The 23,282-nt window shown below is 43.1% G+C and overlaps 1 protein-coding gene across 1 annotated transcript in view; it reads left to right on the top strand.

The window, feature by feature from the left end:
- PRSS38 (serine protease 38) overlaps positions 1–20,161 on the top strand; it is a 33,571-nt gene extending 13,410 nt beyond the window's left edge. The window contains exons 4-5 of the mRNA XM_003814940.4: positions 17,417–17,559; positions 17,901–20,161. Of these exons, the coding sequence (XP_003814988.1) occupies positions 17,417–17,559; positions 17,901–18,155 (398 nt within the window). The 3' untranslated portion in view covers positions 18,156–20,161. The remainder of the gene's footprint in view (positions 1–17,416; positions 17,560–17,900) is intronic.
- The last annotated feature ends 3,121 nt before the right edge of the window (positions 20,162–23,282 follow it).

Below are 23,282 nucleotides of genomic sequence, written 5' to 3'. Positions count from 1 at the left end.
TGGTTATTTCTTGTCTTCTGCTAGCTTTGGGGTTTTTTGCTCTTGGTTCTCTAGTTCTTTTAGTTGAGGTGTTAGGTTGTTAACTTCAGATCTTTCTAGCTTTTTGATGTGGGCATTTAGTGCTATAAATTTCTCTGTTACCACTGCTTTAGCTGTATCCCAGAGATTCTGATATGTTGTCTCTTTGTTCTCATTAGTTTGAAAGAACTTCTTGATTTCTGCCTTAATTTCATTATTTACCTAAAGTCATTCAAGAGCAGGTTGTTCAATTTCCATGTAGTTGTGTGGTTTTGAGTGAGTTTCTTAATCTTGAGATCTAATTTGATTCCACTGTGGTCTAAGGGACTGTTTATTACGTTTTCAGTTCTTTTGCATTCGTTAAGGAGTGTTTTACTTTTGCTATATGATCAATTCTAGAGTAAGTGCCATGTGGTGATGAGAAGAATGTATATTCTGTTGTTTTGGAGTGGAGAGTTCTGTAAGTATCTATTAGGTCCACTTGATCCAGATCTGAGTTCAGATCCTGAATATCTTTGCTAATTTTCTGTCTCAATGATCACTGACAATATTGTCAGTGGAGTGTTAAAGTATCCCACTATTACTGTGTGGGAGTCTAAGTCTCTTTGTAGGTCTCTAATAACTTGCGTTATGAATCTGGGTGCTCCTGTATTGGGTGCATATATATTTAGGATAGTTAGCTTTTCTTGTTGAACCCTTTACCATTATTTGGGTCCTGGGAGCCAAGCAGCATCATTCTGTGAGCCTCACCTCCATGGCACCCCACAAGTTAAGACCACTGGCTTGGAATTCCAGCCTGCCAGTCGCGATAGGCTGGAATCTGCTTAAGAAGGACCAGTTCCCCAGGGAGAGGAGCAGTGCCATCTCTGCAGTTGAGTCAACTCAGCTGTTCCAGCCTGCTGGCTCTGGAGAGTCCAGACAATCTGGATGAAGAAGGGTCCTCGACAAAGGAGCACAGCTGCACTACCAAGAAGCAGCCAGGCTGCTTCTGTAAGTGGGTCCCTGATTCTGTTCCTTCTCACAAGGGACCACCCCCCCAGGGTTATGTAGGGACAGATTTCCTACCTTGCTGGGAATCCTGGGGCCAGAGTATACAAAACTCCTGGGTCTCCGTGTGTGCCTGAGTGGCTACTCTGTCAGGACTCCACACAGTTCTGTGTAGAGAGACCCAAGGACCTGGTGATACTGGCTTATGAGAGGATCACCTGATCTGCTGGTTGCAGTGATTCGTGGGAGAAGTGTGATTTCCCAGGGTGGAATCACACAATCACTTCACCACTTCCCTTGGCTTCAGGGCAGGGATTCCTTTGGGTCCATGTGGCTCCTGGGCGGGCCATCACCCCACCCTGCCTTTCTTCATTCTCTATGGGTGGACCTGTTTGCCTTGTCAGTCCCAGTGCGAGAACCTGGATATTTCAGTTGAAAATGCCGAATTCACTCACCACTTTCATTCCTCTCTGTGAGTGCCACAGACCGCAGCTGCTTCCAATTGGCCATTTTAGTCTTGTACTAATTTTCATTTCCACCAGCAGTGTATAAGCCTTCCCTTTTCTCTTCATCCTCACCAATTTCTATTGTTTTTTGACTTTTTAATAATAACCATTCTGACTAGTGTGAGATGGTATCTCACTGTGGTTTTGAATTTCTCTGACGATTAGTGATATTGAGCATTTTTTCATATGCTTATTGGCCATTTGTATGTCTTCTTTTGAAAAATGTCTATTCCTTTGTCCAAAAAGTGCTTTTGAGCATTCCCAAAGAAATTCTCACTAGCTTTTGCTCATAGGCCTTAGGCAGTATATTGTATATACTTATACTTTTATTGTACGTACGTTTACTATATACAGTATATTGTATATAGTTTATGATTTTTGAATCTATTGTGAATGCAGTTTTCTGTTTCATTTTCATTGTTCATTGTTAGCATATTGAAGTACACTTGATTTTTATTCATTTCATTCTGAGAAACGTAGTTTAAATTCTTTGTAATTCACTATGAGTTTTTTCATATATTATGTTGTTTGTGAGCAAAGACAGTCTTCTTACTTTCCAGTGTGGGTAGGCTTTCTCTCTCTTGCCTCATTACACTGGCTACAACCTCTAATATAATGTTCAATACAACTGGGAATAGTGGATATCCTTGCCTTGTTCTTCATCTTAGTGGGGGAAATGTTTCGTCTTTCACCATCAAGAATGATGTGAGCTGTGGGGTTTTTTTGTAGATATCTTTTAACAGATTGAGGAAGACTTCTTTTGTTCCTAGTTTGTTAAGTATCTTTGTTATGAATAGGAGTAAGAAATGCTTTTTCTACATCTATCGATATGTTCCTGTGGCTCCTGATTTTTATGTTATTAATATATTATATTCAATTTTGGATATTAAACTCACCTTGCATTCCTATGATTAATCCCTCTTGGTCATTGTGTATAATAGTCTTTCCAGGTTGCTGGAATCAATTTGTTAATACTTTGTTAAAGATTTTTGCAACTATATTTATGAGACATATTGGCTGAATTTTTCTTGTGATGTTTTTGTCTGGTTTTGGTATAAGAAAAATATTCGTGTTTATAGTATTGGTATTGTTTCCTTCTTAAAGATTTGATAGAGTTCATGAGCAAAGCCATCTGGGCCTGGGCTTTTCTTTATGGAAAGATATTTTTATTATTAGTTTGTTATTTACTTTATGTATTTATTATTGTCCTATTACTTTTACTTTCTCTTATACAGGTGTATTCAGATTCCCATTTCTTCTTGAATTAGTTTAAGGTGTCTACTTTTTTTTTTTTTAGATGGAGTTTTGCCCTTGTCACCCAGGCAAGTGCAATAGCGCGATCTCAGCTAACTGCAACCTCCGCCTCTGGGTTCAAGCAATTCTCCTGCCTGAGTAGCTGGGATTACAGGCGCCCACCACCAAGCCCTGCTAATTATTATTATTATTTTTAGTAGGGACAGGGTTTCACCATGTTGGCCAGGCTGGTCTCGAACTCGTGGCCTCAGGTGATCTGCCCACCTCGGCCCCCCAAAGTGCTGGGATTACAGGCGTGAGCCACCGTGCCTGGACTTAAGGTATCTAATTTGATAGCACACAGTTGTTCATAATAGTCTCATCATTTATTTTAATTTCTAAAAGGATAGTAGTAATATTTCATCTTTTCTGATTTTGGTAATTGGCATCTTCTCTATTTTTATCTTGGTCATTATAACTAAAGGTTTATCAATTTTGGTTGTCTTCTAGAACTGATTTTTGGTCACTGATTTTCCATATTACTTTTCTGTTTTCTATTTCATTGATTTCCACTCTCATTTTTCTTATTTTCTTCCTTCTGATTGCTTTGAATTTAATTGTTCTTTTTCTAGTTTCCTAAGGTAGAAGCTTAGAGTGGTTTGTGACCTTTCTTCTTCTTCTAATATAAGCATTTAAAGCTATAAATTTCCCTCTATGCACTGTTTTAAATGCTTCCCACAAATTTTGGTATACTGTGTTTTTGTTTTCATTTAGTTGAGGATATTATCTAATTTCCCTCATAATTTTTTCTTCAAAATTTCTTAATTTTAAGTATTTGGTGAATTCCAAATAAAATTTCTTCCCATTGTTAATTTTAACTTTAATGCCCTTGTGCTTAGAAAAAAAAAATACTTGCTATAATTTTACACTTTTTGAACTTATGGAGACATGTACTATGGCCTAGCCTATGGTCTGTCCTGGTAAATGATCCATGTGTGTTTGGAAAGAATATATGTCTTGCTGTCATTGGTGTAGAAATTTTTATAAGTCACAGGTCAAGTTGGCTGATAATGTTTTTAAGTCTTCTATATCCTTATTGGTTTTCTGTCTTTTAAAAGCAGTTATTGGGCCAGGCGCGGTGGCTCACACCTGTAATCCCAGCACTCCACCAGGTCAGGAGATTGAGACCATCCTGGCTAACATGGGGAAACCTCATCTCTACTAAAAATATAAACAATTAGCTGGGTGTGGTGGCATGCACCTGTAGTCCCAGCTACTTGGGAGGCTGAGACAGGAGAATCATTTGAAGCTGGGAGGCAGAGGTTGCAGTGAGCCAAGATTACACCACTGCACTCCAGTCTGAGTGACAGAGTGAGACTCCATCTCAAAAAAAAGAAAGAAAGAAAGAAAAAGAAAAAAGTAGTTATTTAGAGTAGAGTACTAAAATCTCTATGACTGCTGAATTGTTTATTTCTCCTTTCAATTATGCCAGGTTTTGCTTCATGTATTTTCAGGCTCTGATTGGGTGCATATATATTTATAATCAAGTCTACTTGGTGTGTTGATTATCTTATCATTTAATCAACTGCCTTTCTTTGTCCCTAGTTACATTTGTTTTAAAGTCTGTTTTGTTTGATATTGATCTAGCCATTTAGGCTGTCTTATAATTACTGTTTGCATGGATATCTTTTTTCATCTTTTCACTTTCAATCTGTATATGCCTCTGAATCCAAAGTTTATCTTTTGGTAGAAAGCATACAGTTGGGTCTTCCTTTTTTATCTAGTCTGGAAATCTCTGCCTTTTGGCTGAAGTATTTAGTCCATCTTCACGTTTAATGTAATTATTGATTTTGTGGATTTAAATTTGCCATTTTGCTAAATGTTTTCTATATACCTATATACTCTCTTTCCTCTATTCATTTTTCCATGCCTTCTTTTATGTTAACAAAGTGCCTTTTGGTATGCCATTTTCATTCTTCCCTTGATTTTTTAGACTATATTTCAAAAGATGTTTTCTAAACAGTGGTTGTAGGGCTTGCTTTGTTTATCACAATCCAGTCAGATTAATACTGATTTAATTCTGGTGAAATATAACAATGGTTAAATACTGAAAGCCTTCCCTCCAAGATCAGGAACAAAATTAAGATGCCTGCTTTCACCACTGGTATTCCATATTATACCAGAAGCTCTAGACAGACAAATTAGGTGAGAAAAATAAACAAAAGAAATTCACATTGGAAATGCAGAAGTAAAACTATCTCTACTTGCAGATGACATGATCCTATATATATAGAAAATCCCAATGAATCCTAAAAACAAACACACAGTAACAACAAAATCAAACTACGGATAATTTTTAAAATCCAGCCAAGTGGCAGGGTGCAAAATCAACACACACAAAAAAAGTTGTGCTTCTATACAACCTCAATGAACAATTCAAAAAGGAAATGAAGAAAATTGTCCCATCTGCAATAGCACCCAAACCAAAATATACCTATAATAAATGTATCCAAGGAGATGAAAACTACAAAACTACACTGAAAACTATAGAATGTTACAGAAATAAATTTTTGAAAACCTAAATAAATGCAAAGACAGCTGATGTTCATGGATTGGGAGAGACTTAATATTGTTACGATGACAATATTACCCAAAGTGATCTACAAACACAGTCCTTATCAAGATACCAATGCCCCTTTTTGCAGAAATAAGAAAGCCAATCTTCAAATTTATATGTAATTAGAAGAGGCCACAAATAGCTAAAACAATCTTAAAAAAGAACAACATGGCCGAGTGCAGTAGCTCACGCCTGTAATCCCAGCACTTTGGGAGGCCGAGGTGGGCAGATCACCTGAGGTCAGGAGTTTGAAACCAGCCTGGCCAACATGGTGAAACCCCATCTCTACTAAAAATACAAAATTAGCCGGGTGTGGTCATGGGTGCCTGTAATCCCAGCTACTTGGGAGGTTGAAGCAGGAGAATCACTTGAACCAAGGAGGCAGAGGTTGCAGTGAGCCGAGATCGTGCCACTGCACTCTAGCCTGGGCAACAAGAGCGAGACTCCATCTCAAAAAAAAAAGCAACGTTGAAGGACTCATACTTCCTGATTTCAAAATATACCATGAAGCTGCAACAGTCAAAATCGTGGGTTATGGCATAAGGAGAGATATATAGACCAATGGAATAGAATTGAGAGTTCAGAATCACTGGCCCATTCATTTTCAATGAAGGTGCCAAGTCCATTCCATGGGGAAGGAACAGTCTGTTCAACAAATTGTACTAGACATTCACATACAAAAGAATGAAGTTGGACCCTTACTTCATACCATATACAAAATTTACCACGGAAATTATTGAAGACTAAGTATATCAACTCAAAGTATAAAATTTTAGAATAAAACTGTTCTTGGTTGAATTATGTCCCCCAAAAGATATGTTGAAGTTGACACCCCCAGTAGTCATAAATGGGACATTTTAGAAATAGGCTATTTGCAGATGTAATCAAGTTAAGATGAGGATGTTAGGGTGGGGCCTTATCCAATATGACTGATGGACATATAGGAAGGGGAGAAGGGACACAGACATGGAGCGTGCATGTGATGACAGAGGCAGAGACTGGAGCCATGCACCTGCCAGCCACGGAATGCCAAGGATTTCTGGCAACCACAAGAAGCTAGGAAGAGGAAAAGAAGGATCCTCTCTGAGACTCCTGAGAGGGAGCCTGGCCCTTCTGACACCTTAATGTCAGACTTCAGGTGTGCAGAGCTGTGAGAGAAAAACTTTGTCATTTGAAACTGCCCAGTTTGGGTTACTTTGTGACAGCAGCCCTAGGAAACAAATACAGAAACATAGGTCAAGAAATCATGACCTTGGACTTGGCAATGGGTTCTTAGATACAACAAAAACATGAGCATCAAAATAAATTGGCCAGGTGTAGTGGCTCGTGTGTATAATCCCAACAGTTTGGGAGGCCAAGGCGGGTGGATTACTTGAGCCTAGGAGTTCGAGACCAGCCAGGGCAACATGGTGAAACTCAGTCTCTACAAAAAATACAAAAATTAGCCGGATGTGGTGGTGTGCACCTGTAATCCCAGGTACTCAGGTGGCTAAGGCAGGAGGATCGTTTGAACCTGGGAGGCAGAGGTTGCAGTGAGCCGAGATTGCACCACTGCACTCCAGCCTGGGCAACAGAGCAAGACTCTGTCTCAAAAAAAAAAAATTAGCTGGGCGTGGTGGCGAGTGCCTGTAGTGCCAGCTACTCGGGAGGCTGTGGTGGGAGGATTACTTGAGCTCAACGGGTCGAGGCTGCAGTGAGCCAAGATTGCACCACTGCACTCCAGCCTAGGTAGGTAACAGACCTAAATTGTCTCAAAAAAAATTGATAAATTGGGCTTCATTGAAATTAAAAACTTTTGTATATCAAAGACAATACCAAGAAAGTGATAAGAATGGAAGAAAATATTTTCAAATTATGAATTGATAAAAGCCTAGTATCCAGAATATATAAAGAACTCCTACAACTCAACAAAAAGCAAGCAACCCAATTTAAAAATGGGCAGAAGACTTGAACTGACATTTCTCCAAAGATAACATGTAAATGGTCCACAAGCACATGCAAGGATGCTCCACGTCATTAGTTATTAGGAAACACAAGTCAGAACCCCAGCATCCGTTCATCCCTCGCCAAAATGGCTGTAATCAAACAAATGGAAAATAGGTACTGGCAAGGGCGTGGAGAAAGCAGAGCCCTTGTTCATTGCTGGTGGGAATTTAAAATGACATACTCCCTGCAGAAACAGTTTAGAAGTTCCTCAAAAAGTTAAACAGGCCAAGTGCACTGCTCATCTTTAATCCCGGCACTTCGGGAGGCCAAGGCAGGAGGATTGCTTGAGCCCAGGAGTTTGAGATCAGCCTGGGCAACATAGCAAGACCCCAACTCTAAAAAAAAATGTTAAACATAGAATTACCCTATGGCCCAATTACCACACGTAACAACTCCACTCCTAGGTATGTACTCAAAGGATTGAAAGCTAGTGTTCAAACAAGTACACGTACATGTGTGTTCATAGCAGCACTATTCACGTAGCCAAAAGGTGGAAACAGCCCACATGTCCCACAGTGGAAAAATGAAACAAAAAGGGGCATAAACATAGGATGGAAAAGTATTTCAACCATAAAATGGAATACGTGCTACAACACTGTCGAGCCTCAAAAACACAATGCTAAGTGAAAAAGCCAGACACTAAAAGTCCTATATTGTGTGATTCGAGGTATAAGAAATATCTGGAACAGGCAGATCATACAGATGGAATACAGATTGGTGGCTACCAAGGACAGGGTCTGGGGTGACTTTTGGCTTGATGAAAATGTTTTGGAATTAGAAGGTGATAATGATTATATGGCATTGTGAATGTACTAAATGCCACTGAATTGTCTGCTTTAAAATGCTTAATTTAATGTAATGTAAATTTTGCCTTGATTTTTAAAAAAGTGCTGTCCAGGTGTGGTGGCTCATGCTTGCAATCCCAGCACTTTGGGAGTCCGTGGCAGGAGGATAGCTTAAGGCCAGGAGTTTGAGACAAGCCTGGGCAACATAGCAAGACTTTGGTTATAAAAGAGGGATTTTTTTTGTTTGTTTGTTTTTTACCTTTTTTTTTTTCGAGACAAGGTCTTGCTCTGTTGCCCAGACTGGAGTGCAGTAATATGAACACAGCTTATTGCAGCCTCAACCTCCTAGGCTCCAGCGATCCTTCTTCCTCAGCCTCCTGAGTAGCTGGGACCACAGGCATGCACCATCATATCCAGGTAATTTTCTTTATTTTTTGTAGAGATGGGGGTCTCATTTTACTGCCCAGGCTGGCCTCAAGGGATCCTCCCGCTTCTCAAAGTGCTGGGATTACAGGTGTGAGCCACCACACCAAGCCAAAAAAGTTTTTAATAAAAGCTTCCATAACAGAATTTTCATTGGAAACTCTCATCTTTCATGTGAGAATGCCTTTATTTTATACTCTACATTTTTATTTGAGACATTGTTTACAAACTCTAAAATCCACAAATATTGTGTACAGCTCAATTATGTTAACATAGTCTTTTTTCATTTTTTAAAATGTTATTTCTTGTAACATTGGAGTTACAATGAATTTTTAAAGCAAATTCCAGACACTATATTTCATCCATAAATATTTCAGTGTAGACAAACATTTTATTTATATATTTATTTAATCTTATTTTATTCTTTTAGTGGCAGGGTCTTGCTCTGTCACCCAGGCTGGAGTGCAGTGGCACAGTCATAGTTCACTGCCGCCTCTAACTCTTGGGCTCAAATGATCCTCCTGCCTCAGCCTTCAGAGGAGCTGGGACTACAGGCATGCGCCACCATGCCTGGATGGTTTTTACACATGAATAGTCCTGTTGCACTACCATCACCACCCTCCAAGATAAAGGACATTTCCTCACTAGAGAAAACGTCCAGTCTCCCCAGGTGACAAATCCGCCTTGCCAAGGTAACCACTATTCTGAATTTTGTCATCATTTAGTAGTTTTTCCTGTTCTTAAACTTCGTTAATGAAATCACCCACCATGGATTCCTCTGTGCCCAGCTTTTTTTGCTGACTACTGTTTTTGAGATTCATTCATGTTGTTTCCATATCAGCTGCTCATCCTTCTTTTCCTGTTGTGAGTTCTTTCAGTGTTTGCACGCAGCAAAGTTTCTTCTCTCCATAGTCCTGCTAATAGACGTCTGGGTTGCCATCAGTGTTTAGGTCATGTGAACAAATCTGCAACAGATACTACTGGGCAAGTCTTTTGGGGAATATAGGTACTTGTTTATCTTGGGTCTATGCTTGGTAGAATCTGTTGGCTGTGGTGTAGGGATAAATTCAACTTTATTGGAAACTGCCAAACATGTTTCTAAAGTGGTCATGCCATTTTTCAATCCTGTGAGCAGTGTAGGAGAATGCTAGTTGCTGCACCTCTTTGCCGATACTTGGTAGTGCCATCTTTTTCATTTCAGTTATGCTACTCGTGTCATGGCCTCTTCTTGAGGTTTGCTGACTTGTAGGAGTTCTTTATATATTCTGGATACATGTACTTCAACGTGTATTGCAAATATTTTCTACCGCACTGGCTTGGTTTGTAATTTTCTTTTTTTGTTTTCTTTTTCTTTTTTAGAGATGGGGTCTTGCTCTATTTCCCAGGCTGGTTTCAACTTCTGGCCTCAAGCGTTCCTCCCACCTCAGCCTCCCAAGGTGTTGGGATGACAGTCGTGAGCCATTGCACCTGGCCAGCTTTTAATTTCCTTAGTAGTGTCTTTTGATGGGAAAAAGTTTTGGATTTTGATGAAGTCCGATTTATTTTTATATTAAAATTTTGGTTTCACACATAGGGTCTTTTATATTCTGTTTATAAAGATTTGCCTATTGTAAGTTTACAAAGATAATTTTCAACATCTATTCTAGAAGCATTTTGAATTTAATTTTTATATTTAGGCATAAGATCCATCTGAAATTAATTTCTGCATATGGTGTGAGGAAAAGGACAAGTTTGAGCCAGCTGGTGGCGGCGTCATGCCTGCTGTGATTCCATGTGTGGCCCCCGCTGGGCTTGTGGTGCTGTCCATGGCCCTCTCCTGAGCACCGCCCTGCAGATGAGCGTTGTAGTCTAGTAGTCAGAGCCAGCATGGGCGCTCTGGAGCCTTTGCATTTCCACTTGTGTTTGGAGTCAGCCCACTCATTTCTACAAAATGCCTGCTAAGGTTTCGAATGATCCATTGTTTTCCATGGCTCTTGGTCCTGTTCCCTGAGACATCCTTTCTTCTGCATTCGTCTCCTTGGCTACTTCTTAAGCAGGCTTTGAAAAATGTTCATTCTGTCTATTTGTCATGATGTCAGGATGTCTTAAGCTACAGGACTTACATACTCAGCTTTAAGTTTTGTTTGCTTTGAGCAAGTTAGATGGATGTTTTGGCCATTATAATGTGAAAACTCCTATTTCTTTGTAGTATTTCACCAATTTGTGTGTCTATGATAATTGTAAATACATGCAATATCTGTATTTCTCTTTTCAAATAAAATTCTTTATTTTATTTTAAAAAATTCAGCTAGGGCCTTACTATGTTGCCCAGGCCCAGGTCTCGAACTCCTGGGCTCAAGTGATCCACCTGCCTTGGCCTCCCAAAGTGCTGGGATTACAGGCATGAGCCACCACGCCCGGCTCTACTGCTCCATTTTAATGCCAAGGAATAAGTGTTCTGGCAGCACAAATTGGTCCATGCGAGGTAACGTGGATACATTCAGGTTCAGCCAAAAATGTTTTGCATTTTTATGCTTCTTTCCTGCCAGCCCTAAGGAAGTCAGTGTTGCCTGAATGCTTTAATAAAACACATCCCTGTTTAAATGTATGCAACTGAGCCAGGTGCAGTGGTTCAAGCCTGTAATCCCAGCACTTTGTGAGGCTGATGTAGGAGGATTGCTTGAAGCCAGGAGTTTGAGACCAGTCTGGACAACATACTGAGACCCCATCCCTACAAAAAAGGAAATAAAATAAAATAATTAGCCAGGCATGGAGGTGCATACCTGTAGTCCCAGCTACTTGGGAGGCTGAGGCAGGAGGATGGTTTGAGCTCAGGAGGTCCAGGCTGCAGTGAGCCATAATCACACCACTGCACTCCAGCCTGTAACAGGGCAAGACCCTGTCTCAAAGAAAAAAAGGTATGTAACCAGAGCAGGACCCTGTCTCAAGGAAAAAAAAAAAAAAAGGTGTGTAACTGAAAAATAAATTTTTAAAAGGTCTTTTATATGTATTGCATTTGAGCAACTTTCTCAGACTTTCTTGAGGGCTTAGTGGCCTTTTGAGACTGTGAACATCTTGTAGCTCAGACTGGCGACAGTTTTACAAGTGCAGACCTCAGATTCCTATGTCTTCTCCTGACATCCTCGATGTGCCACCACTCTTTTTGAGGTAACACTTCCTAAATGTCATCGTCGCCTTTTTGGGTGTGTTAGACTGTTGAGGGACAGCACCCCGAGGGTACTTAGAGTCACTGTCATCCAGCAGAGGATGTCTACCGGGCACTTTCTTAATTCTTCCGAGGACTTAGCACAGGTGCCAACAGCCACACCCTCAGCGGATCTTTATTCTGAGCCATGTCTTGCTTGATTTTCTCTTTGCCCCTCGGCTTTATCTTGAGAATATTTTGCTAGCTAGAAAGACTTGTGAACAGAAACAGTTTAATTTTCCAACCCAGAAAACGGCAGCCCCTGTCTTACAGGGGTCAGTAAACTACAGATGAGGAGTCAGATCCACTCCATTGCTTGGTTCTGTGTTGTCTGTGAGCTTAGGATGGTTTCTACACTTTTGGTTTTAAAATCTTATTTTATATTTTGAGACACAGTCTTAGGCTAGAGTGCAGTGCGGTGATCATAGCTCACTGAGGCCTCAAACTCCCAGGCTCAAGCAGTCCTCCCACTTCAGCCTCCTGAGTAGCTGGGACTATAGGCGTGTGCCACCACACCCGGCTATTTTTTGTATTTTTTGTAGAGATGGGGGTCTCACTATGTTGCCCAGGCTGGTCTCGAACTCCTGGGCTCAAGCGATCCTCCTGCTTCAGTCTCCCAAAATGCTGGGGTTACAGGTGAGCCAGTGTACCCAGCCTACACTTTTAAATGGTTGGGGGGGAAAAGAACCCAAAAGAGGAATAGTTCATAAAACATGAAAATTATTTAAAACTCAAAATTCAGTGTCCCTACATTTTTCTTCAAGCATATACATGCCCGTTTATTTACTTATGTCTCTGGCTATTTCCATTCCACAACAGGAGAGTGGAGCAGTGGCTGCAGAGCTGAGATGGCCTGCAGAGCCTACGGTGTCTACTCTTTGGCCCCTTACAGAGTTTGCTCACCCCTTCTTCACTGTGTGTCCTCTACAGTTGTTTGAAAATTGGCATCTTCTCTTTCGAGTTTCTCTCTTTTCTGTAGTGCCTTATCCTCAGCTAGAACCAGCCACTTGGCTTTCATCATTCAGCCTGGAAGTCACCTTGCAAAGTCTCTCAAGTTCATTAAACATATTTTATACCTTCCATGTCTCCATCAGCAACAGTTTGTGCCACTTTATCCCCCAAGCCACCATCTTCCCGACCTCCTATATCAGTTTTCCCTTCATTTTTCCAGATTCTACTGTGAGTGCTGCTAGCCACCAGCTTCCAAAACCAAGACGACGTTTTTGGTATTTTAGAGAAGCCTCTAATTTCTAGATACCATTTCTGTATCATTTTATCTATTGCCACAGGAATGCTGCATTATAAAGAGTGAGCAGCCCTGGTTCACCCAGCAACGGGCCTTTACTGATCTCAGGCAGTTGTGGGTCAGTGATGTAACCTGTGGGTTCTTCTGGTTTGGCTGAGCTTCTCCCATCATGCTGCTGGCTGGCCTGGGATAGCCTGAGCTGGGGGGCTGGACTCTGCCCCATGCAACTGTCTCCATCCAGCAGGCTGGCCTGGCTGCACCCCTCAGCAGTGGTGAAGATTCAAGACAATGAGAAACAAGCACTTTTCCAAGCCCCTGCTTAAATCCCGTTGACCAAACCACGTCCGTGGCAAAATTCAGATCCAAGGACTGGTGAAATGTGACACCGCACCTCGATGAGAGGAACCGCAAGACATATGGCAGAGGGCACCCATGTGGGAAAGGCGGGGAAGGGGACCCACTAGTGCAGTTCATTTCCCCTGAACTTGTATTTTACTACTCAGCAGTACAAACACTTTAAATAGCGTAACTCCATTTTCTTCTTTAACCCCTTATACTTTTGTTCTGCATTTTTCTTCTATACATTATATTGGCATGAATGCTGCTTTAAATCCAGTAATCCTTGACCACATTTTTCACTAGTCTTTCATTTTTAACCACAACCAGGAAAGGGTTGACCCAATGCCCAAATTCAGTTCACCCAAAACCAGGACCACCCACCACCCAGTAACAGCCCTCAATCTCCAGCTCCATCTCACAAATGTGTGCATCCTCCTCCTCTCTGCCAGGGCATGTGAGCAGGCAGTTGTCTTAGTCCATTTGTGTTGCTGTAAAGGAATACCTGAGGCTGGGTAGTTTCTAGAAAAGAGGTTTGTTTGGCTCAGGGTTCTGTAAGAAGCATGGTGCTGGCATCTGCTTCAGGGCCTCAGGCTGCTTCCACTCATGGGGAAGGGGAAGGGACCACATGGCCAGAGGGGAGGGGAGTTCCCAGGCTCCTTTTAACAACCAGCTCTCTCTGTTGGAAGCCAATAGAATGAGAACTCACTCCCCCCCACCTCCACAGCACTGATCTATTCGTGAGGGATGCGCCCCCCAGGACCGAAATGCCTCCCATTAGGCCCACCTCGAACATTTGGAGTTGAATTTTAACATGGGATTTGGAGGGGACAAACATCCCAACTATAGCAGCAGGGCAGGCGAATAGTGCCTGCAGGTCCATCTGTGATCTATAGGCCCAAGTCATATCCATGCTTCAAGGTACTCTCATTCCAGGAAAGCTTTCCCAAATTCAGCTCTGCCCTCTCTCCCTTCTTAGACACTGAATGCCATTTCATATGTCTGGTGTCTGTCCATCTCTGTTTGTTTGGGGCACAGAATTGGATTCATTCTAATTCTCAGATCAAAAAAAATTTACTCTACATTTGTTCCTTCATGGTGCTCTTTCAGTGTTTGCTTGCTTATAATAATATGGACACCAATCCAACAGGGAAACCAGAGCATTGACAATAACGTATCTGCTTTTGTGGCTCTGCCCCATCTGGCCTTCCACCTCTCCTTCTCTGAGGGAACTTCTTTTTTTTTTTTTGAGATGGAGTTTCACTCTTGTTGCTCAGGCTGGAGTGCAATGGCATGATCTCCGGCTCACCGCAACCTCCGCCTCCTGGGTTCTAGCGATTCTCCTGCCTCAGCCTCCTGAGTAGCTGGGATTACAGGCATGTGCTACCACACCTAATTTTGTATTCTTAGTAGAATACAGGGTTTCTCCATGTTGGTCAGGGTGGTCTCGAACTCCCAGCCTCAGGTGATCCACCTGCCTCGGCCTCCCAAAGTGCTGGGACTACAGGCGTGAGCCACCATGCCCGGCCTCTGAGGGAACTTCTTACCATGCATCTTTGACAGACAAGTCATGGTAAGTATATCCATGGATTCCCAGGCCTTTACAGAGAATCCGTTGCCCTCAGGAACAACAGCCCACAGATTGGAAAGCTCCAACCTTGATCAAAGGAGCAGTAGACTTCTCCGTCTCTAATGAGGACCGGCCTTTATATTTTCCTAACACCCTGAGACAGACACTAGGAATAGCCTTGCCCTTTCTATGAGACATGTGTAGCCTTCTCTTGGCAGAATTAGTAAAAAAGCCATCCATACATAATGTAGCACAGGGCTCCAGGATGCATAAATGAGCTGCAGGCCGCAAGACTTGGTTTACGATGCTCCAGTCAAGGCCAGAAAACCAAACGTAACTGAAAAGTAGCCCTCATATTTATTTGGGTCACTTAGATGATATTACATGATATCCAGTTCCACAACAACACATATTTCCTCTTTCATTTTCCCTCTTCTCCCATTCTCCCACACCCAACAAATCTTTGAACACACATAAACACACAAAAACAAAAAACAAAAACCAGCCGGGCGTGGTGGCTCATGCCTGTAATCCCAGCACTTTGGGAGGCTGAGATGGGTGAATCACCTGAGGTCAGGAGTTCGAGACCAGCCTGACCAACATGGAGAAACCCCGTCTCTACTAAAAATACAAAATTAGCCAGGTGTGGTGGCACATGCCTGTAATCCCAGCTACTTGGGAGTCTGAGGCAGGAGAATCGCTTGAACCTGAGAGGCAGAGGTTGCAGTGAGCCAAGATCACACCATTGCATTGCACTCCAGCCTGGGCAATAAGAGTGAAACTCCATCTTAAAAAAAATATATCAAATAAACAAAAAACCAACCAAGTACAGGGGCTTAGGCCTGTAATCCCAGCATTTTGGGAGGCCGAGGCAGGTGGATCACCTGAGGTCAGGAGTTCAAGACCAGCCTGGCCAACAAGGTGAAACCCTATCTCTACTAAAAATATAAAAGTTAGCCGGGTGTGGTGGTGCGCACCTGTAATCCCAGCTACTCGGGAGGTGGAGGTTGCAGTGAGCCAAGATTGTACCAATGCACTCCAGCCTGGGCGACAGAGTGAGACCCTGTCTCAAAACAACAGTAACAACAACAAAACAAACAAAAAAACCTCTGTGTTACTTTCAACTCCCCAGACTGTTCTGTCCTGATTTGACTCTTCATGGAACACTCTTTTACTCTGTCTGACATCTTTTGTTTTAACTTTTATAATCGTTTCTTTTTTGATATAAATACTCAGGAAACCAAACATAGGATTGGGGTTAGGGCTAGGGGTTAGGCTTAAGGTTAGTGTTCCTTCAATATGTGGTGGGGATCCTCCCCAGTGAGACCTGGGCTCCTCCCCATCTGTGGTTGGGACTTCATTCATGGGTCATCGGGGTTACTCCCTGTCTGTGGTCAAGGCTTCCTCCCCTACCCCCCATGAGTGGTGAGGTTTCCTCCCTGTGAGTGGGCAAAGCTTCTCCCTACGTGTGGTGGGGCTCCTTCCTCTGAGTGGTCAGGGTTCCTCTCTATGTGCGGTGAGACTCCTCCCTATGTGTGGTCAGGACTCCTACCTGTGTGGTGGGACTCCTCCCTATGTGTGGTCAGTGCTCCTTCCGGTTTGTGGTGGAGCTCCTCCCTACGTGTGGTGGGGCTCCTCCCTATGTGTGGTCAAAACTCCTCCCTATGTGTAGTGGGGCTCTTCCCTATGTGTGGTGGGGCTCCTCCCTATGTGTGGTGGGGCTCCTCCTTATGTGTGGTGGGGTCCTCCCTATGTGTGGTCAGGGCTTTTCCCTATGTGTGGTCAGGACTCCTCACTGTGTGATGGAGCTCCTCCCTATGTGTAGTGAGGGCTCCTCCTCATTTGGTGGGGCTCCTCCCTCTGAGTGTTCAGGGTTCCTCCCTGTGTATGGTGGGACTCCTCACCATGGGCAGTGGGGCTCCTCCCTATGTGTGGTCAGGACTCCTCCCTATGTGGGGTGGGGCTCCTCCCTATGTACGGTCAGGGCTCCTCCCTATGTGTGGTGGGACTCCTCCCTATGTGTGGTCAGGACTCCTCCCTGTGTAGTGGGGCTCCTCCCTATGTGTGGTGGGGCTGCTCTCTATGTGTGGTGGGGCTCTTCCCTATGTGTGGTGGAGCTCCTCCCTATGTTTAGTGGGGTGCCTCCATATGTGTGGTCAGGACTCCTCCCTATGTGTGGTGGGGCTCCTCCCTATGCGTGGTGGGGCTCCTGTGTGTGGTGAGGCTCCTCCCTAATGTGTGGTGGGGCTCCTCCCTATGTGTGGTGGAGCTCCTCCCTATGTATAGTGGAGCTCCTATGTGTGGTCAGGACTCCTCCCTATGTGTGGTCAGGACTCCTCCCTATGTGTGGTCAGGACTCCTCCCTATGTGTGGTGGGACTCATCCCTATGTGTCATCAGGGCTCCTTCCTACGTATAGTGGGGCTCCTCTCCATGGGCTGTCCCCTTGGTGTCCACTGTGGGGCAGGGACCCCCCACCCCACCCGAAGCAGGTGCTGCCCCCTCACGGGAGCCCTCCTCCCACAGGTGAGACCTCAGACGAGCTGCAGGAGGTGCAGCTCCCACTGATCCTGGAGCCCTGGTGCCACCTGCTCTACGGACACATGTTCTACATCATGCCCGACATGCTGTGTGCTGGGGACATCCTGAATGCTAAGACCGTGTGTGAGGTGTGCCCCTCCTGGTCCATGAGACAGAGGTCATGGGTGCCCTCTGCCTGTGGACCCCACAGGACCCCACTCTGGCCTCCCACTGACTAGCAGGAGCCCTGCAGCCATGCCCCAAGCTGAGCAGGGCGATGTATGACAATCTGTGAACGCCGCATGCCCGCAGCAGGCCTCCCCTGCAGTTCTGGGCTGTGTTGCAGCCAGTAGGGAGGCTGGGTGAGAGAGGGGCACTGGCCCCTTCCAGCAGGGTCTGCACAGCCACCCCCTTGCACCCTGGGGGACAGGTGCAGGAGGCGGCAGGCCTGGGACTCCCAGTTCACAAAAAACTCCCTCTTCCTTTCTAGGGCGACTCCGGGGGCCCACTTGTCTGTGAATTCAACCGCAGCTGGTTGCAGATTGGAATTGTGAGCTGGGGCCGAGGCTGCTCCAACCCTCTGTACCCTGGAGTGTATGCCAGTGTTTCCTATTTCTCAAAATGGATATGTGATAACATAGAAATCACGCCCACTCCTGCTCAGCCAGCCCCTGCTCTCTCTCCAGCTCTGGGGGCCACTCTCAGCGTCCTTGTGGCCATGCTGGCTGGCTGGTCAGTGCTGTGAGGTCAGGATACCCACTCTAGGATTCTCATGGCTGCACACCCTGCCCCAGCCCAGCTGCCTCCAGACCCCTAAGCATCTCCTGTCCTGGTCTCTCTGAAGCAGGCAAGGGCCACCTATCCCGGGGGTGGACGCTGAGTCCATGAGGTGATGAGCAAGTGTACAAAAGAAATAAGGGAAGGGGGAGAGGGGCTGGTCAGGGAGAACCCAGCTTGGGCAGAGTGCACCTGAGATTTGATAAGATCATTAAATATTTACAAAGCAAGCCTCTGAGATCACCTGTGTGGCTCCTTCCGCCCCTGCCGGAGTCGTTGTCCTCTTCCATGCACAGAAAGGGGGACTATCACCCCTCCTGAGGCTCTCAGAAAAGGAGAAGCACAGGCCGAATCAGCTCTTTCCAGAAACAGAGGGGCTATGACACAGACACACTCCTCTGAATCTGTGGGATGTGGTCAAAGCCCAGGCCCGAGGAAAGGTCATTGCTTACATGCCTACACCTGTACATATAAAACAGCTGCAGACATTTAAACATCCAATTGCAAAAAAAAAAAAAAAAAAAAGTGTGTGTTGTGGGGGTAACCGGAGCTGAAAGTAGACACAAGGAAGGAACAAACACGATAGAAGCATGAAGGAGCCCCAAGTCAGAAAAGCACCGAAAACTCATATTTCAAAAGTCTGCTCCTTGGAAAATATCAAACAGTGGACAGGGGTTAGAGAGATCACTAATCTACCCAACACAGGAGATGAGAACAAAAATACACAAAATGAGAAATGACAAGTGAAAATGATCCATCAACTGAGACAAAGTGAGAAACCACACGAGAGAGTGTACAACTCTATATAAATTTAAATGAAAAGCAGCACTTTTTAGGAAAAAAGGTTTACTAAAACTAACCCCAGTAGAGAGGTTTTAGGCTGGGCACTGTGGCTTATGCCTGTAATCCCAGCACTTTGGGAGGTCAAGGCAGGAGCATCACTTGAGCTCAGGAGTTCAAGGCCAGCCTGGGCAATGTAGCAAGACCCCTGTCTAAAAAAATGAGTCGGGCATGGTGGTGCACACGTGTAATCCCAGTTACTCTGGAGGCTGAGGTGGGAGGATCGCTTGAACCCTTGAGGTTGAGGCTGTAGATATGATCATGCCACTTCACTCCAGGCTGGACCACACAGTGAGACCCTGTCTCAAAAAAAAAAAAAAAAAACAGAGAGAGAGCCAGAGAAGTTTTATTAAATAGACCAAATTTTTATAGAAGAAATTGAGACATTTAAGAAAGAATATCCCCCCCACCCCAGTAAGTTTTTGGGGAGTCAAAAGCTATATATGGATTTTTTACTGCATGGGGGGTACCAGTAACCCCAACATTGTTCAAGTGTCAACTGGACTTTCTTTTACAATTTTAAATAGTTGCCCTAGAGTTCACAATAAAGAATTACAATTAATCTATGTCCACTTTCAAAAAAAACACTACCATTTCCCAGGTAGTATCTCATCTACTGATGGGACATCAATAGCATGCTTCATTTCTGTTACAGTGGTTTTGATTTCTAGCATTTTTTTTGTTTGGTTGGTTTTTGTCTTCACATTTTATTTTTATTTTCATAGATTTAGGGGTGCAAGTGCAGTTTTGTTACATGGATATATTGCATAGTGCTGAAGTCTAGGATTTTAGTGTAACCATCACCAAAATAGTGAACATTTTGCCCATTAGGTAATTTCTCCTTCCTCATCCCCGTCCCACCCTCCCACCTCTCTGAGTCTCCAATATCTATTATCTGCTCTCTATATCCATGTGTACACATTATTTAGCTCCCACTTATAAGTGAGAACATATGCTAATTGACTGTTTCTGAGTTGTTTCATGTAGGATAATGGCCTCCAGTTCCATCCATGTAGCTGCAAAAGACATGATTTCATTCTTTTTTATGACTGAGTAGTATTCCATGATATATATGTATATTTTCTCTATCCAACCATCTGTTGATGGACACTCAGGTTGATTTCCTGTCTTTAGCATTTCTTTTTATTCTCTGAGTTCCACTGCTCTGCTTTCAGTGCCCCTCTGTTCTTCTATGTGGCCCACTTTTCCCATTTCAGCCCTTAGTATATTAATCCTAATACTTCAAATTCCCAGTCCAATAATTCCAAAATGTCTGCCCTATCTGAGTTTTGTTCTGATGCTTGGTCTCTTCAGGCTGTGTGGGGTTTTTGTTTTGCTTATTTTGCCTTTTAGCATGCCTTGTAACTTTTTGTTGAAAGCTAGATATGATGTATTAAGTAAGAGGATCTGAGGTAAACTGGCCATTGGTGTGAGATTTATCTGACTAGCAATTAGGCTGTTTACCACCTCCTGAAGCTGTGGTGTTTGAGTCTGAACTTTCCCCTAATGATGTTGTTTTTGTCTCCTCTGTTGTCTTTGGGTCTCCCTGGAGACTCCTTCTTAAATAAACAAGTAGCTCTTTCTGTAATCCTCTGATATTACATAGGAACCCCACGGATGTAGTGATAAGGTGTGGGGATGAGGAAGCATTCTTTAGTTCTGTGGTTAGGTCTCAGTCTGTTAGTGAGAAGGTCACCACCCAAGTGTTTTTCTTGCCTTCACTTTCCCCCCTTAAGTGTGATGGAAAAATAATGGACTGCATTGGGTATTTCCCAACATTCAAGGCTAGGGCAGGCTGGATTCCAGTATTTCCCTTCCCATGGGTCACACTGATAGAACCCAAGTCAGTTAGGCTCTGGTTAAATAGTTTCCCTTGAGGGCAGGCTTTGGTCAATGAGAATAGACAGTGCTGGGCATATTTAAAATTGGCTACTTCTCTCCTTGCTCTGCCACAAACGCTGGGGGATTCTTCTCTGCTCTTCACCCTGAGAGCCTGGTGTAGCTTCCAGGACTAAAACTCATAAAAGTGTGAGGACCCCTAAAAGTGGGCCCTAAGGGGTTTTAAGCTCTCAACTTAGCCCACGCTTAGTCTCCAGTAGTTCATCAATTACCCTTTAAGTATTTCCACTGGTGCTGACTCTGCTGGGGCTTCTCCTCCCTGTAAGCTGTGATTGTCTCTGTCCACCTGTCTGTCTCTCCAGTGTTCAGGGAGGTATTTTGTTCTGTGACCTCACTTCTCTTATGAATTTAAGAACAGTTGTTGATGTTTAGTTTGTTCACCTTTTTTCTTGTTGTAAGGATGGGAGTGATAACTTCCAACCTGTTTACATGCCAAACGGGAAGCTAGATGTCACTCAGATACTTCTATAAAGAGACATCTCGTCTTCTACTATTTGGTTGCCTAGTGACAAATTTATATAGAAAAGACAATGTCTTATTCTTTTCTTTAGAAGCTCTTGAGATCATGTGATTGTTCTTTTTCACCATCTAAAGCGGGCCAATTAGCTTTTAAATTTTTTTTTAGGTCATGGATTTAAATGTATTTGATGGGTTTCAATTCATTGCAATTATTATTTCTATGAAAGCTCAAATTGCCCCATATTTGTACAACAGGAGCTTTGCCAGCTTGGTTCCTGAGTCCTTTTAACAGTGCTGGGCATAATAGTACTAATGGTATCTGCTAGCTTTCTTTTATATGGTTTGACAAGATGTTCAGGCTCATCTGGTCTATTTCCTGCCTAAGACCTAGAGTCAGTCATTCCCCCAAGAAGTCTTGTTTTTTTGTAGTAAACATAGTATTACAAGAGCACGATCTGAGTGCTCGGGAGATCATTGCTACTGAAGTTGGGATGTAAATTCCAATTTAAGTCCAGAGCTAGTTTTTACTTATATTCTTTAAAAAAAAAAAAGCAATCTGTAGTTTGTATTCCATATTGAAAATACTTTCATCAGTTCTAACAGTTTTAGTGTTGTGTGGGGGTTTTTTGGGTGGAGCCTTTAGGGTTTTCTATATATGAGAAATAAAATGTCATCTGAAAACAGAGACCATTTCATTTCTTCCATTCCTATTTGGATGTATTTTATTTCTTTTTCTTGCCTAGTTTCTGTGGCAAAGACTTCCAGTACCATATTAAATGGAAGTGGTGAGAGTGGGCATCCTTGCCATGTTCTTGATCTTAGAGGGAAATCTCAATTTTCATCATTGAGCATAATGTGTTTCTCAAGGAGGTGATAGCCCATAATTATTCATTTGTTTTGTCACACATTCACAAACAACAATCTCATAATCACATAATTAATGTGAACACTACCAATATGATGACTGCAAACAGCTCAAATGTTTTGGTATGGCCTTTGTTTCCTCGCAGTCTTTAATATTTGTAACTATAGTTACATCGCTGGAGCACACGCCAATTATGTTCTCTTCCCTTTAACTCTCATTTAGTGTTAGTGCAACAAGTGACTGTCTATTTGATTCTGGTCCTTGAATAAATGTCTCTTATGGATGTTTCAGGAAGGGCTCATGGAAGCAACCTTCCCTGATTTCCTACAAGTATATCTGTGTTCGTTTTATTCAAAGGGCAGTCTTCCTGGATATAAGTACTTGGCTCCCTTTTTCTTTGAATAAGTATCTTACATGTGGAACTCCATTTTATTATAACATTGAGGCTTGTTGTCAAAAATATCTGATATTAATAATTCATTGTCATCCCAGCACTTTGGGAGGCCGAGGTGGGCGGATCACCTGAGGTTGGGAGTTCGAGACCAGCCTGACCAATATGGAGAAACTCTGTCTCTACTAAAAATACAAAATCAGCTGGACGTGGTGGTTCATGCCTGTAATCCCAGCTACTCGGGAGGCTGAGGCAGGAGAATCGCTTAAACTAAGGAGAGGAGGTTGCAGTGAGCTGAAATCACGCCATTGCATTCCAGCCTGAACAACAAGAGCGAAAATGCATCTCAAAAAAAAAAAAAAATTCGTTGTCTTTCCCCTATGTCATTGGTCTTAGTGTTGATCTTTCTGAATTGATTCCCAAGTAGATAATGTGCTATTTTAATACTAACATAACATTTCAAAACTTTTTCTTTTTTTCTCCAAAGTTTACTGACTCCAGGTTACCAGCCCTTGTTAAAGTTACATAGACTTGGGTTTCTTGTTTGTTTGTTTTTAGTGGCTTATTTATTCATTTATTTTTGTAGAGAAGGGTCTCACCATGTTGCCGAGGCTGGTCTCAAACTCCTGAGCTCAAGCAAT

Source organism: Pan paniscus, chromosome 1 (assembly GCF_029289425.2).
Source record: "Pan paniscus chromosome 1, NHGRI_mPanPan1-v2.0_pri, whole genome shotgun sequence".
Taxonomy (NCBI): Eukaryota; Metazoa; Chordata; class Mammalia; order Primates; family Hominidae; genus Pan; species Pan paniscus.
The sequence above is the reverse complement of the archived record's forward strand: the minus strand, read 5'-3'. Positions and strand labels throughout refer to the sequence as shown.